Source organism: Pseudopodoces humilis, chromosome 14 (genome assembly GCF_049639895.1).
Source record: "Pseudopodoces humilis isolate 2021_Gansu_Grassland_sample_001 chromosome 14, ASM4963989v1, whole genome shotgun sequence".
Classification (NCBI taxonomy): domain Eukaryota; kingdom Metazoa; phylum Chordata; class Aves; order Passeriformes; family Paridae; genus Pseudopodoces; species Pseudopodoces humilis.
The window spans coordinates 11102674-11116651 of NC_142213.1; the positions used below are offsets into that span (position 1 = coordinate 11102674).

At 44.1% G+C, this 13978-nt stretch overlaps 1 protein-coding gene across 2 annotated transcripts in view; it reads left to right on the forward strand.

Annotated features, from left to right (window-relative positions):
* The first annotated feature begins 3764 nt into the window (after positions 1-3764).
* TOX3 (TOX high mobility group box family member 3) overlaps positions 3765-13978 on the forward strand; it is a 73334-nt gene continuing 63120 nt past the window's right edge. For both annotated transcript variants that reach the window (XM_005526360.2, XM_014255449.2), the window contains exon 1: positions 3765-4217. In XM_005526360.2, the coding sequence (XP_005526417.1) occupies positions 4116-4217 (102 nt within the window). In that variant the 5' untranslated portion in view covers positions 3765-4115. The remainder of the gene's footprint in view (positions 4218-13978) is intronic.

A 13978-nucleotide genomic window follows, 5' to 3' on the forward strand; every position in this document is an offset into this window, starting at 1 on the left:
TTTGCTCTTACCTCTGAGGTTCCTTCCTGACCCTGTGGTTTGGTGGAGTAAATCTTCCAGTGCCTTTGTTACTGAGCCTCAGACACTACTTCCATGTTACTGAACCGACCCAGCATTTGTAAAGGCTGTAAGGATATAAAGTTTAGCCTGGTATGGGAAAAAACAAAATAATTCAAAAAAAAAAAGGTAAAAAAAAGTTGCAAGGCTTGTGTGGGAATCAGCCAGGCTTGGAACATTCATATTTACCTGTGGAAGTTGAAAGGTTTCTGGGCAGCAGTGAGAATTTGTGCAGGCACACTTTCAAGTCTGTATATGACTGATTCACTCAATACAATTTCTGTTCTTACATCAGAAAAGCAGTTTGAGTGTTCTTAATGGCTTTTAAAATTGAATTGTGATGATGAGTCAGAAGAAAGTATAGTTGAAGATGGAACAGAGTCACCATTTGTGTGTTGCTTCCTGAATCATAATTGTTGGCATCAGTAGGCATACATTCAAACCTTTATGAAACAAGGCTTTTTGAAAAGTTTCTTTGAAATTGAGGCTACCCAGGACCAGGGAAATTACTGGAGTACTCCACTTACTGTTGATAGATACTTGCTTTTATTAAAATAGCAGAGAAAAAAAGAATACTTACTCAAAATTGCAAATACTTCATACTTCCATCTACTCTGGAAGAAAAAAAAAAAACTAGAATTTCAAAGCCACAGTTTTACCAAAGGACCTTTAAGAGAGTGGCTTGAGAGAGGAATTTGTTGGACTCCTTTCAAACATCATGTACAGAAGGTTATAAATATTTTGGCTCATTTTCCATCTTTAAGGTACTCCTGAGATAAATGCATTGTAATAAAAAACACAATGATGTCATGTATATAGATTAAAAGTATAGCAGAGATTACTCAAGTTTACTTATTTAATAAACTACACTGAAGAGGTGTTGAGAAAGAAAGACAGACACTTGTCTAATTCTTTAGTTTGTACAATTCTCTCTGGTACAGTATCACACAAACCATAATACTTTATTTAAAAAGAAAAATAAATTAGCATATATATCCCAGTTTCTCTTCTGTTTTCCTTTAGCTCATTTTAGATCACTTATTCATTTCACTGCAGTCGTACTGGTTCTACAAAAGACTTACTTTGGGCACTAGGTATAGATGATAAAGGTAGATTATAACCAGGAATTGGAATTCTTTTGTTTTTTTAAATATTGAAGTTCTGTTTTAGTTTCATGATAGTATAAACAGAGAGTACTTCAAAACTTTTCACCAAATAATGCTTTGGGAGTGTTTTGCCTAGCTTGAATGTATTTTTTTTTTTTAAATTTACTTATTAATGCTGAGTTTGTTTCTATTTCACATTAATGTTCTAAGCCAGTGATGGCAAAATGGAGGATTTTGAGGTATTACCATACCATTTTGAGGTATTACTCTTACTTTCAGGAGGAGCTGTGCTGGAAACAGCAGAGTACCTAAAACCATTGCTATTTACATCACCACTCTCTCCTGACCCAAGTCTCCTAACGCAGTGGCAGAAGCTGCTGGTGCCCCAGAGCACCTCCCGTGCCTGGCCCTGCAGCAGGGGCTGCTGCCCTAGCAGGGGCACAGGAGAGGAGAGCTGGCTGTGCTGCCAGGCAGGAGCTGTGCCCAGCCAGAGTGGGCCATGGGTCACACAGGTCTGCAGCCTTGCAGTGCCTGCTTGCAGTGCGGCAAAAGGACCAAAGCCAGACTTGGAATCATTTGCTGTTCATTCATCACTCATGGAGTCTTCCTCTGAATTCAGTGGAAATGCTTTCAGATTTCATTAGAAGAGTAGAGACCCAGAGCTAGGCAGTAAGAAATAGCCATGTTCATATAGCAGAGCAGTCCAGAACTTGAGGGCAATGTTCTGTTCCTATACTTGAGAATCTGCTTAATCTAATGTGCCCTTGGGTAAATTCTACTTTTAGTTTCTCAGTTGAAAGGTGTTTGCTGTGCTTGTACACTACCACTTTCCCATCACTGTGTTGGAGAAATGCTCTAATGTGATGTTGCATTCTGAAATTGTCTTTTTTCATTCTTCCTTGTCTTCAGAAAAAATTGTTTCTCTCAGGAGCATCAGTAATTTTTTGTCACAGATATGGGATGTGCCTGTGCAAATACTCTGTGTTGTATGTGCCTTAAACATTTCTCTTCCAGCAACAGAGTACATATTGCACTCTTTTCCCTTCGGTTAAAAATGGTTGCCACAATGAATATGAAATTGGATTAGGTATTTGACAGTTTATGCCTGTTATCTTTGCTATTGAGGCATTTAGCCATTCATACACAGTTTTCTAGAAAGTTAAATTCTGAATACTCTATGGAAATAAAAATATGCGTCTGTGCTATGTTTAATTCTGCTCTTAGTGCAAAGTACCATGCTAGAAATCTTTGCTTCAAAGTGTGATACTTCAGAATAAATACCCTGAATAACTGGGATCTGGCATGTCCTAAGCAACCAGGGGCTACTTGTGCCACCACAAATATTGAACGTAAGATTTCTAAGAAAGGTGTTGGGATGATGTTCCTTTCTACATGATATAGCTCTTGATTGTTTTGCAGTTTGCTCCCAATGTTTTTAGATAATAAAGAATCATGCCTGGAGATGAAGTATGGGGCACTAAGCTCCTGAGGCAGGCATCAGTCAGAAGTAGGACTGAGCATGGGCCCAAAATGTCCTTCAGAGAAGGTCTTGCTGCTGTTGTATAGTTAAGCCTTGGTTACTTATGTTACCATTGCTGTTTTGCAGCCGAATGGAGTAAACTCCATCTGGGGCATACTTTCTGCTGCATTTGAGCTGCCCAGGAATCCGCTCTAGACCCAAAGGGCAATCCTCTCCCTGTCACAGAAGCCTTGAGTCCAGGGCGTGTTTCCATCCTTCTTCCTTGCACCTTGTCTGCAGGGCTTAAGTCCTGAGGTTAAATAGCATTGTGCTGCTTTAGTGTTTTCTCCAAAAGTTCTGGAGCAGATTTTCGGGTCAGCAAAGCTCCGTGCAAGGGAGCAGATGCGGCTGGGCTGTGCCTACAATTGACAAAACAAATCTGGGTTATTAGCTGGTTGCTTTGACTCATCACCCGGAGACTTTGAGAGTGTGAGGAGGTTTCTGTAAGTGAGGCAGGCTACTGTGGTTTAAAGTCCTGCTCTTGACAGCACGTTAGAAAAATCTCGTTTCTTCTGCTACCAACCTGACGCAGCAAGGCAGCGGTGGGAATCGATAAAGTGCATTATAAAAAAAAAAAAAAAAAAAAAAAAAAAAAAAAAAAAAAAGGCGGAAAACTGGTGGAAGCGGTGGTGGAAGTTACTCACCTGGAACCTTCCGGGAGCGAGGACAGCCATGGGCAGGGCGGCTGCCGGCCCCGCTCCGGGCCGGGCGGGGGGGGCTGCGGGCGGCGGGAGGGGCGCGGGGCGGGGAGGGGCGCGGGCCCGGCCGCTCCGCCCGGGGAGCGCTGCCAGCGCCGCGCCGCTCGCTCGCCACTTCGCCCCGCAGCGCGCCCGGCCAGCGCAGCCCTGTTGCACCGAGTCCGGGCCAGCCGCCCCCTCCCCGGCAACGCGGGGCGGCCGCGGCGCCGCCGTGCCCCGCTCCCCCGGCGGTGACGGTCCCCCCGCCTTTGTCGGGCGCGCAGCAGCGGCGGCCGGTCCGTCCGTCAGTCCGTCCGCGCCGGGCGCGTGGCTCCTTTGTGTACAGCAGCTGCTCCTGAATGCGGAGGCAAAGCCTGTGGCTTGGCACTGAGCTTTTAAAAAACAACAGCCCTCCCTCCTTCCCTCCCTCCCTCTTTCCTTCCCTCTCCCCTGCCCTCCCTCCTTCCCTCCCCTCCCCTTCTCTCCTCCCGCCGAGGCGGACGGGCACCCACCTGGGGTCCGCTGCCCACCTCTCCTCTCATCCTCCTCTCTTCTCCTCCTTGTTTACCTGCACTTTTCCGCCGCCTCTTCCCCCGCCGCCCCCCGGCCCTCGCTCGTCCCCGCTCTCGGGCAGGCTCGGCGTCCCGCAGCTCCGCTCCCTCGGCGGTTTGCCCGTGCCCCTACCCCGGGGAAGGGACTTGAAGGTGGATCTATTAAACCTCCCGGCGGTCTCTCCAAGTGGACCAAATCTCCATCATGGATGTAAGATTTTACCCGGCTGCGGCGGGCAGCGCGCTCCCCGGAGACCCCTCCAACCTGGACTTTGCCCAGTGTTTGGGTTACTACAACTACAACAAGGTGATTATTCCCGTGGGTGTTAATCCTCGTGCTGCTGCCCCGGCCGGTTGCCCGCGGACCGGAGTTGGGGCTCCGTCGGGGCGGGAGGCTCGGGGCTGAGGGATGCGCGGAGCCCGGGGCGGGTGCGCTCGCCGCTCTCCGCGGGCCCGGGGGATGCCCGGCCCCGGAAAGTTGTGGTCGGCGTGGCCGGGAGGCTCCTCCTGCCGCGGCCGCCGCGGGGCTCGCCCCGGGGAGCCTGCCCTCGGGCCGGTGATCGCACTGTTCAGAGGGGTGAGAGCGGCAGACAGCCGGGGAGCTCGGTCCTGCTCTCCGCGGCCGGCGAACAAAGGCGCGTCCCGAGCGCGCAGCGTTCGCGGTGGGGTCGGGACTTGCCGAACTTTCCCCGGGCTGGAGCCGCGGCAGCCCCCGGTGAGCCCGGTGGGCTCGAACGGCCCTGTGAGGAGAGGACGGAGCCTCCCTCTGCTCTGTTCTCTCGGCTCAGTCCGGGTCTGTTATGGCCAGTTCCTAACCAGAGGATTGATTATCCAAACGGGAGGATTATCTAAAAGTGCATCAGCTGCTGGTACAGGAGGGTAACTAACGCTCCGCTTTGGTGAGGGCTGTCAGAGAAGTTGCAGTACCACTTCTGCCTATTCACACCTCTGCAGCGTGTGCGGTGTTTGGAGTAAGCGTTACAGTCAGAAGCAATAATCATTTCCCGGTGTCTTACCTTCATCTACAGAAATATGTTTTAATAATACGGGGATGATTTGTTTCACAAATTACCTAAATCTCGGAAAGGCAAAGTTGAGAATGACACTGTGACTCACGCTATTTTGAAAAAGACTTAGCTGTTTGCACTGTGATGTGTCAATAGCACATTGAGCTATTAGCACTGGGCCCTCACACATGCACATAAAGATCCCTTTCACACTCTGTTTTTCCTGGTGCTATGTTTGTCCAACCTCTGGGGCCTTTTGTGAGGCACTGTATGAGATGCTGGGGAAAAGAAGGGTGCTGCATGAAGCCTAAACTTACGTTAAATGCTGTTATGTTTTTTTTTTTTTGTTTTTTTTTTTCAAAAATCCTTTCCAAATGAGGATATAAACATTGCAGAAACACAAATCTCACTTTCAGAGAGAGAAGAAACGTGGGTTGAAATAGATTCAGCAGCTGGAGAAAACTTTCTCCTAGAGAAATCGCGTCTGGGTGGATGTCGTGGGTGGACTCCCGTGTCGCTCTGCAGGCTGATGCCCATCGGAGCCACTGGAAGTTTAGCAGGCGGGCCGCGGTGTCCGGCCCGTGTCCGTGTGTCCGTCCGGCCCGTGTCCGTGTGTCCGTGTGTCCGTGTGTCCGTGTGTCCGTGTCCCGCCGGCCGCGGTGTCCGGCCCGTGTCCGTGTGTCCGTCCGGCCCGTGTCCGTGTGTCCGTGTCCTGCTGGCCGCGGTGTCCGGCCCGTGTCCGTGTGTCCGTGTGTCCGTGTCCCGCCGGCCGCGGTGTCCGGCCCGTGTCCGTGTGTCCGTCCGGCCCGCGCATGCGCCCCGCGGGGCTGGCGGCTTTGTTAGCGCGGGTGCAGGAGCACACGGGGCATGAATTAAAGATGAAATGTCAGCCCCAACTCCGAGTGCTGCTAAGGACTCCGGGAGCTCTAAAATGCCCAGTAAATGTCCGCTGCTGGCTGATAAGCCAGCTAATTTTGGAAACTTGCAGCGCTTCCTGGCAGCTGGCGTGTTTACTGTAAATTTCACTTGTTCGGTGACTTTCCTGTATTGTGCACGGTGTGTGTTTAATTCAGGCTCAGGCACAGGTTACTCTCTAGGGTCTTTCTAAATTTTTTTTTGTACCTCCAAAATTTTTAATATCTTCTGAATGCCGGTAGTTTCTTTTGTTCATTAACTTGCTGCTAGTATGCAGTTGTTATACATAACCTTTTAACTGTATTTCTCATTGTTGTACAATGACAACAGAGCGTACATTCAGAAAAACGTCAAAAGTAACTAACTTTTGGCCTATTCAGAAGCACATTGCATAATTTTGAACATAATTTTGGCAAGTACCTTGTAGGCCAGGCTTCCAGTCTGCAGAAGAAAATATTTTAATTAACAGAGTACAGCTCATGATGCTTGTGTCTTATAATAGATATCTTTGTATGCAAAAGGCCTGATCTGGAGCAGGCTGACACATGCGGAATTGTGTTGCTGCTGCTGTGAGCTCTTCATTGGCTCAGCTGGGAAAACATCAATGTGGTGTACAGGTGTTTCAAGGACAGGAAAGGATTTGTGAATGAGTTCCTCGAAAGGATGGTCCTAACTGTGTTAATCTAATCTCATTTTCTGCATTGTTTATAATCTGTAGTTATAGGAGTCATTGTAAGTTTGTTTTTTTTAAAATTATTCTGATAAAGAGAAGTATATCTATTCTGATATCTTGCCTCCCTGCCTTGCTTTTCTTGTCTTCTGTCCTTTTCACTGTGTTTCTGAGGAAAATAAATGATCTGTCAGGTACTGAGATGACCAGAAGGCACTGAAAAAAAGGGCTGAAATATTTACTCTGCTGAAGTAAATGGGAGAACTGTTATTGATTTCACTGGGGACAGTATTTCACCTCAAGTCTTTCTGAAACTCGTTCGAGTGTCCTGCCCGCTCATCCATGCCCGCTTCATTGTTAGGAGCTGAATCTGTATTCTCCTTGTGACAGTGACATTGCCTGTGACAACTGTCTGGAAGCAGCATGATGGCAAGGGTAAACAGACTACGTGGTTGTATATATGTGCAAAAGCAGAATTATTTATGTGAAAATACTCTCAAGATCATTGAGACATAGAGTTGATGGCGTATGGCCCACCTGTGGAAAATTGTATCTTGCATCATGGTGTCTAAAAATATCAAATATAAAGCCTTTTAGTACAAACACATTGCTCCCTGTGAGACAATGCTGCCTTCCACCTGCGTGCTTTAAACAGAATTTCCCAGGACCGAAAGGTTTTTTTCCTTCAGTGGGTACAACACTAGCAGGAATGTGGCAGACTAACCTGTGGACTCCCAGGCAGGACTTGGGATCTCAGGATGCCCTGTAAGGAAGGGTCAGAGGTGGGAGAACTGCAACCTGAGTCCTGGGTTTGGAAGCAGGCACACTGAGGAGCTGTCCTGGCCCTGACCTGCAGGTAGCCTTCAGCTGGATTCCATCCCAGCTGTTTTCCAAGTGCAACGTCATGCTTTGGAAACTGGTGCTCATTACTGGGTAAGAAGACCTAAGGGTAAGGGGTTCTTCATCTTGGGGTTGAGTACATGACAGGTGTTTGAAAACTGGCTGATGTACATATGCATCCCTGCCATTGTTGGTACACAGCAGTTTCTAGAAGATTCATTGGGGTTACTTTTGGTGAGGTGGTCCGACATGGCATGCACATGTAGAGGGCAGAGGAGGAAACACGGACACAGAAGTGCAGTGATTTGTCCAAGGTTACGCAGTCGGTCACTGACATAATCAGGGCCACAACCAAGGTATTCTGAGATGCAGTCCAGTGGTTTATGCTGAATCTCATTTACTCTAATAGGATTACTTACATGTTTAAAGTAAAGCATGTGCTTAAGTGCTTTTCTGGATCAGGGCCATATTTGATAAGTTTTCAGTCCTGATGTGAGAGTACATAACTTGACCCTGCATGTGTCTGGCTGGTGGTGGTTCAGGATAACAGCGATCCACTTCTGCTCCATGGAATTGCACAAGTGAAATCATGGTTTGCCTGCTTCTAGAAGAATCCTGCTGCAGTATACTAAAAAAAAAATTCACCCAAAAGGAGCTATAAAAATTACAGAAAGTTGAAAGAGACCAGCTGTTGTAAAACATTTTGCTTCTGTTTTGAGCCCTTTTATGGTTCTGCAGATGGAGAATGATTTTGGACATTCAGTACAGTTGAGTAGCTTTTTCTAAACAAACTTTTTCACTTATTGAGTAAATTATATGTCTTGTACTAAAAATATTTAGGGAACTAGTATTCATCCTGGCATATACTTTTTTTTTAAGGAACTTTAATTCTCATAATGCCACTTGGAAAAAGTGAAAACTCCTAAACCTAAATACATGCAGCTCAGTGCTTGAATTATCATATTAAATTCCAGAATCCTTACTTCATTATTTAGCTGCCTGCATGTTATAATGTTTATCTCTACTACACAGATTGTCCTTGAAGGATACAAATTTCAAACATACATACCTTAATTTAGGCACTACTGTACATTTGAGATTTTCAGAGCTTGATGTTTTTGGCTGAAATATTTTTCATTTTACAAAGGAAGCTCAGGAAGTTTATCTTGTTCTTCCAGAGGTAAAGCAAAGACAGCAGTAGTTTAGTAGCAGCTAAACTGGGGCTCTAAGTCATTCCTATTAGTGTGTGTTGTTAGGAAAAAGTGGATTACAGTTATGCAAATAATTTAAAACTACTCTTCTTGCAAATTTAGTGTGGCTCTATATGCATAGGTTCTCCTCTCCTGCAGCAGATGGTGAGAGACAATGGGTGCATGTATGTTGCTAAGATAGAAAGCTCCGTGCTCACTCATCAGCTGCCCTGCAAATGTGCTCGTTTACATCTGGGCTCTGCTCTGGTGCAGATGGGGCAGTCTCAGCTGTGCTGTGGTTCTGTGTGTGTATCCACAGCCTGACCATGGCAGAGGTGGCCCCAGCTGATGGGAGAGGGCCACAAAGCACCAGGGAACACCCAGAAAGCAGAGATGTGTAGCAGAGACACAAATACCGGTCTTGCTGGAGACAATTTAGGCAGGGGATTGGAAACTTTCTGTTGCAGTATCAACTCAGTAAATGATGTTTTATCACCAGTATTTTCCACTGGTCTTCTGGCACATGTGGCAAGTGTGCTGAACTGCTTCTTACCCAGAACAGCCAGCCCCTGCCCTGGATATCTCAAAACCTCAGGACCGTGTAGGCAACTGCTGCTAGGGAGCAAAAAAGTTCCCAAAATATTTGTCTGTCCAGTCCAGCACTAAAATTGTTGGATATATAATTCCTAGTCCCTGGAAGAGGAAGTGCAATGGTCATATGAATGAACCAGAATGAAGATTATAGTTTGTATCATCACCCCACCTTGCATTATGCTGTTTTGCAGTCACCCCTGAGGTTTTCTGATGTAGCTGAAGAGCTGTCTGTGAAACAGGAAAGCTCTGTATGCCACAACTGTGCAAGAACCTGTGGTGCTCAGAATGAACATCTGTAATGGGATACTCATTGGATTTTGCAGTGTACAATTTTTCTGTTGCTCAGATAATGCAGCTCCTATACTGCATTTGTTGGTTGAGAGTTGATTGTATACAAAATATACTTTATAGAAACCAATTTTTTATTGAAATGTCTTTTAGATGTTTTCATTACAGTGGGTTACAACCATATCAGTAAGATGCTTGCAATCATGTACAGTAATACATGAAGAGTTTGAATTTAATGCATAGGAGATATTTAGAGTACGTAAGGTATGTGTGGAAATCACTAGTGGGTGGAGTTTTTAAGATAGTGATATTTTGTAGCAATCACAACTCTGGGGTGTGTGGGTCGTGGACATGGAGACCCACTTTACACTTCTGGCTCTGGAGTGAGGAAACGTTGACCAAATCCACTGGGATGACAAGAACCTCATCCCCATAGTGCCACCCATAGTACACCACGTTGTATTTCACAGACAGGTACTCAGGCCAGCCTAAGCTTATAATGAATTATCACAAATTTATAATAAAATCTGAAATAGAAGCACAGGAAATATCAGCCTCTATTCTTTGGCAGATACTTGAGAGGAGGCTCTCAGTTGTGTGATTCATTTGTTGCAGTTTTGTGCAGTGTCTGACAAAGTGAGGCCAGTCAAACTGTGACCTGTGGTTTGTGCTGCAGCTTTTATTACATTTACAGTTAATACATGCCTATATATTTGCTGAATTCTGATACTCCTTAAAAACCTAAGTAATGCTATTGAATGATGATGATCAAATTTAAGAGGACAAGAATTTGTACAGCACTAATCCTACCTTTTTATCTGTAATCACATTTCTACTGCCGTAAAATTGAGTACTGTTATACAGACCTAATGGCAGGGTTGAATTTTCAAATGCTTCACACTCTTATCTGATAGCTGTGTTCTGTACTGTTACCTGTCTGTGTGATGTATTTATCGAGTGCCAGTCACCATAGTATCTTTGCAATGATTGCTACCAAAATTGAGAACTCTGAGGTGAAAATCTAATCAGGACTTTAGATAACAATGTCACACAGGAGCCTTCTGGTCTTTGCCTCTGTGCTCTGTTCAGATGAAGACTTAGATGAGATCATGCTTGCTGCCACTTTATTCAGTGTTTATTTTTGTAACAAGATTTTTATTCCACATCTTTTCCACTGCATGTTAGCATGTATCAAAACAGTCCAAATCCTGTTTTGAATGTATTCTCTCTATTTATACCTGAAACAATGTATTGAAAATCGCAGGCATTACAGGGCAGCTGAGATATTAAAACCAAATGGGAAGACTGTCATTACACAGCTGCTTCTGCCATGGGTACCTTGAATATCTAAACAGATGTTTTCATGAACTTCTTCATTCACTTCATGGTATGGGCAGATTAGCTGAAAATACTATTTTCATTATCACATTAAAAATAACTGAGTCTTATGAGCAGAGTGCTGAAAGTATGATTGACCAGTGATACAGACTGAATTGTGTTGGAAAAGGTGTGCTACTGAAACTAGGCAATGTTAGTTTGTAATTGGAAATTATTGTTTTAAGCAAATAGTTGATCTAGTTTTCAGCTTGTTTGTAGAGTTCATGTTCCAGCTCTTGGTATCAGTGTTTGCTGTTTATTCCTGCACAACCAGTTTGCCCAGCAGCCACATTTGGTAGAAAACCTCCATATCAAGAGGGAAAAGAAAAGCAATCCATTCTCAAAAACTGCCAGTTGAAAGTATCCCATGTATCAAAGCTGTTTTTACATCCATAGAAGACCCCATTCAGTGTGGGCATCTTTCACTTACATACATGTGCATTACATCGGGCCTGACCTTGGTATTTCATGGGAGACATTTTTATCAATTCAGTGTTTTACTTTCACTGTTTTAAAGCAATAGCCCTTCTTAATGGCTGGGTCACTAGAGCCACATATCATTCCTAGCCAAAGACTTGTGAGAGCTGAGACTAACATGGCAAAGAGTGGGCTGTGACATAGGTTAAACACAAAGGGTGTTTTGGGATGATAACAAAGGGTGTTTTGGATTGGTAACCTCTGAAATAAGTGATCAGAGGTCTCAGCTACTGGCTGGGGTGAGAGCTGCAGAGGCAGCAGCACAAGGATCTCCTCGCTTTCCTCTCTGCTTTACCATGTGTATAGGTGATGGTTATGTTAAAGCCGAACATTTCTCAGACAGATGCATTTGCATTTGGATTTTCCTTTTCTACACTGAATATTCTGAAGAGTTCTGATCAACTGGGCAACCTAACTAAAGGTTGGGAATACATAAAATTGCCAGCATGGTAGGATTTGTGGAAAATGAAGTCTACATGCAGATGGTTGAGGTCACTTGAGGTGAGGTATCTTCATCTCTCCATTTGATTTCCTTAAGAAATTTTGTAAAGAGAAACTGCTGTGTTTGGCATTCCAAGTGGATATAGTTTTTATTGTAATTCTCTAAACAGTTAGTGTGAGAGAAATTAAATCTAAATAGTTTTAGACATCCAAATTAATAAAGTAGAGGTTTTTGTTTGTTTTGGGATGGGGCTTTATTGTTTGCTTTATTGTTGTTATGGGGGTTTTGTGCATTTTTTTGTAAGGAAACAACCTGAGCTTTATGAATCATCCTTTCTATCCCAATGCGACAACACCTGTATTCAAAGTCACTGAATTATATAAAGGTTTGTCAGTTCAGGACATATTTAAACACCTCAATATTGATTAACTGTCTAATTTTGATATGAAAATGGTGCTAAAACCATGCAGAAATCAATTGCTGAATGTTGTAGTAGGTTATTTTCAAAGCAGATCATATTTATCTGCTGTTCTTTTTATGCTGCTCTCTTTATTGTTTTAAGACTTATGCAAATATTGAATGGTTTGGGATACTGTATTTCAGTATTTGTTATTAATATTTTTTTTCCTTAATAAAATTCTTTTTTAAACTGTACTTTTATCAGTAAACTGTTCATCACCTGATAGGGGATGAACAGTCCTCTGTTTACATTCTTTAAATAAAGAAGAATTTTATTAGACATGGAAAAACAATAGTTTTGTTTGCTTTAGTAGGTTAAAGCTGTTACTTTTGTGGGTTCCTGAAAAGCTGAAATGATGATGGTAATAGGTGGTGGCCGTGTAAATATGGGGTTATTGTGCTATCGATCTGTTGTAGCAAAAATCTTGGTAGTTGTGGTTTCCTACCACAACCCAGCATGGTTCTTTTTTCTGCTGCTGTTTTGCTTGATACAGTTTGAAATGTGTAGTACACTTTGCATTTTAAAAACTATTTAAAAACTATTCTCTACATGTGGTAAAAAATCCAGAATTTTATGATGCATTTTCTGATCTTTTTCACAGCAGAACTTTAAGACTGATCTCAAAACTACACTGGACAAACCATTGATGTAAATACACTGTGAGGTGCAAACACAAGAGCTTAGTATATATTTGCACTACAAAGCAATCATGAGAGTAAATAATATGTTTATGCCTATGTGACTTTCTGTTTGTGGCTTTATGAGAGTGTCCAATTACTGTATTGCAAATGGTAAGATGAAGTAATTTGTATCAATTTATTTTGTCCTGACAAATAATTTGCAATTTCAGGATATTGTTAAATAAAGGATTTAACAGATGCTTTTTCTGTCCTTTCCCCCTGACGTTTTTAAAACCTACTTAGAGCTATCTTTATGCTCCCGTGGTGGTGCAGCTGAGACCCAAGGAGAGCATGTGGAGTGGTAAATCAGATGTTATGTCACACAGGGCAGCCAGGCTTCCTAAACAGTGGCTTGCATCACTGCTTCCATGATAGAGATCTACCTGCTGTTTATGACAGAGCAGAAGTGCCTTTGTTTCATTCTCATACCTTCATGTAAGCCTCTTCTAACGTAATAGCTCTGTGCTGGCGTCTTGGATGATGCTTGTAAGGTGCACTGGGTATTGTTTGGCTTCTTGTACTTGTTGTTTCAAGGATGTGACAATCCCTCCGTGTGTGCAGTCTCAGCTCTCGTGGTTGTCTCACCTGGGTGTGTTTCCAGCGCTCTGAATCAGCCGTCCCTGTGTGTCAGTGGCTGCAGTGCAGTGGTTCAGTGCCCCCTGCTCTCCCTGTCCTGCCTGATGGAGACAAGGGCTTGTTCTGAGATTGTCCCTTTCTGGAATCAGCTTTGTGGGTGCCTTTGCTGTGAGGGGGCTCTCGGAGTCTCATCACATTCCTTGGGTGGCTTTCTCATCTCCCCATGGCTCTGCTGCTCTGGCACCAGCTCGCTGGCTGGTGGCACATACCAAAAACTGACATTCTTGGAGCCACCCACAACTGGGACAGAATCTCAGACTGAATTAGGTGAAAGACAGGTGGTAAAATCTATGGCTAACTATGACTCAGAGTGATTAATCAGAGATCATATGAAAGGAAATTGTGTTCATTAAATACCTACTCAAGCAGGCAAACAAACAGCACTTCAGTGCTGTGCATACACAGATGTGTGGTATGTCCAGTGTGCAGCTTAGAGATCAATCTTGCTCTTCTACTTGTAATTCATCACAAAAAACAGCTACAGAAAGGTAG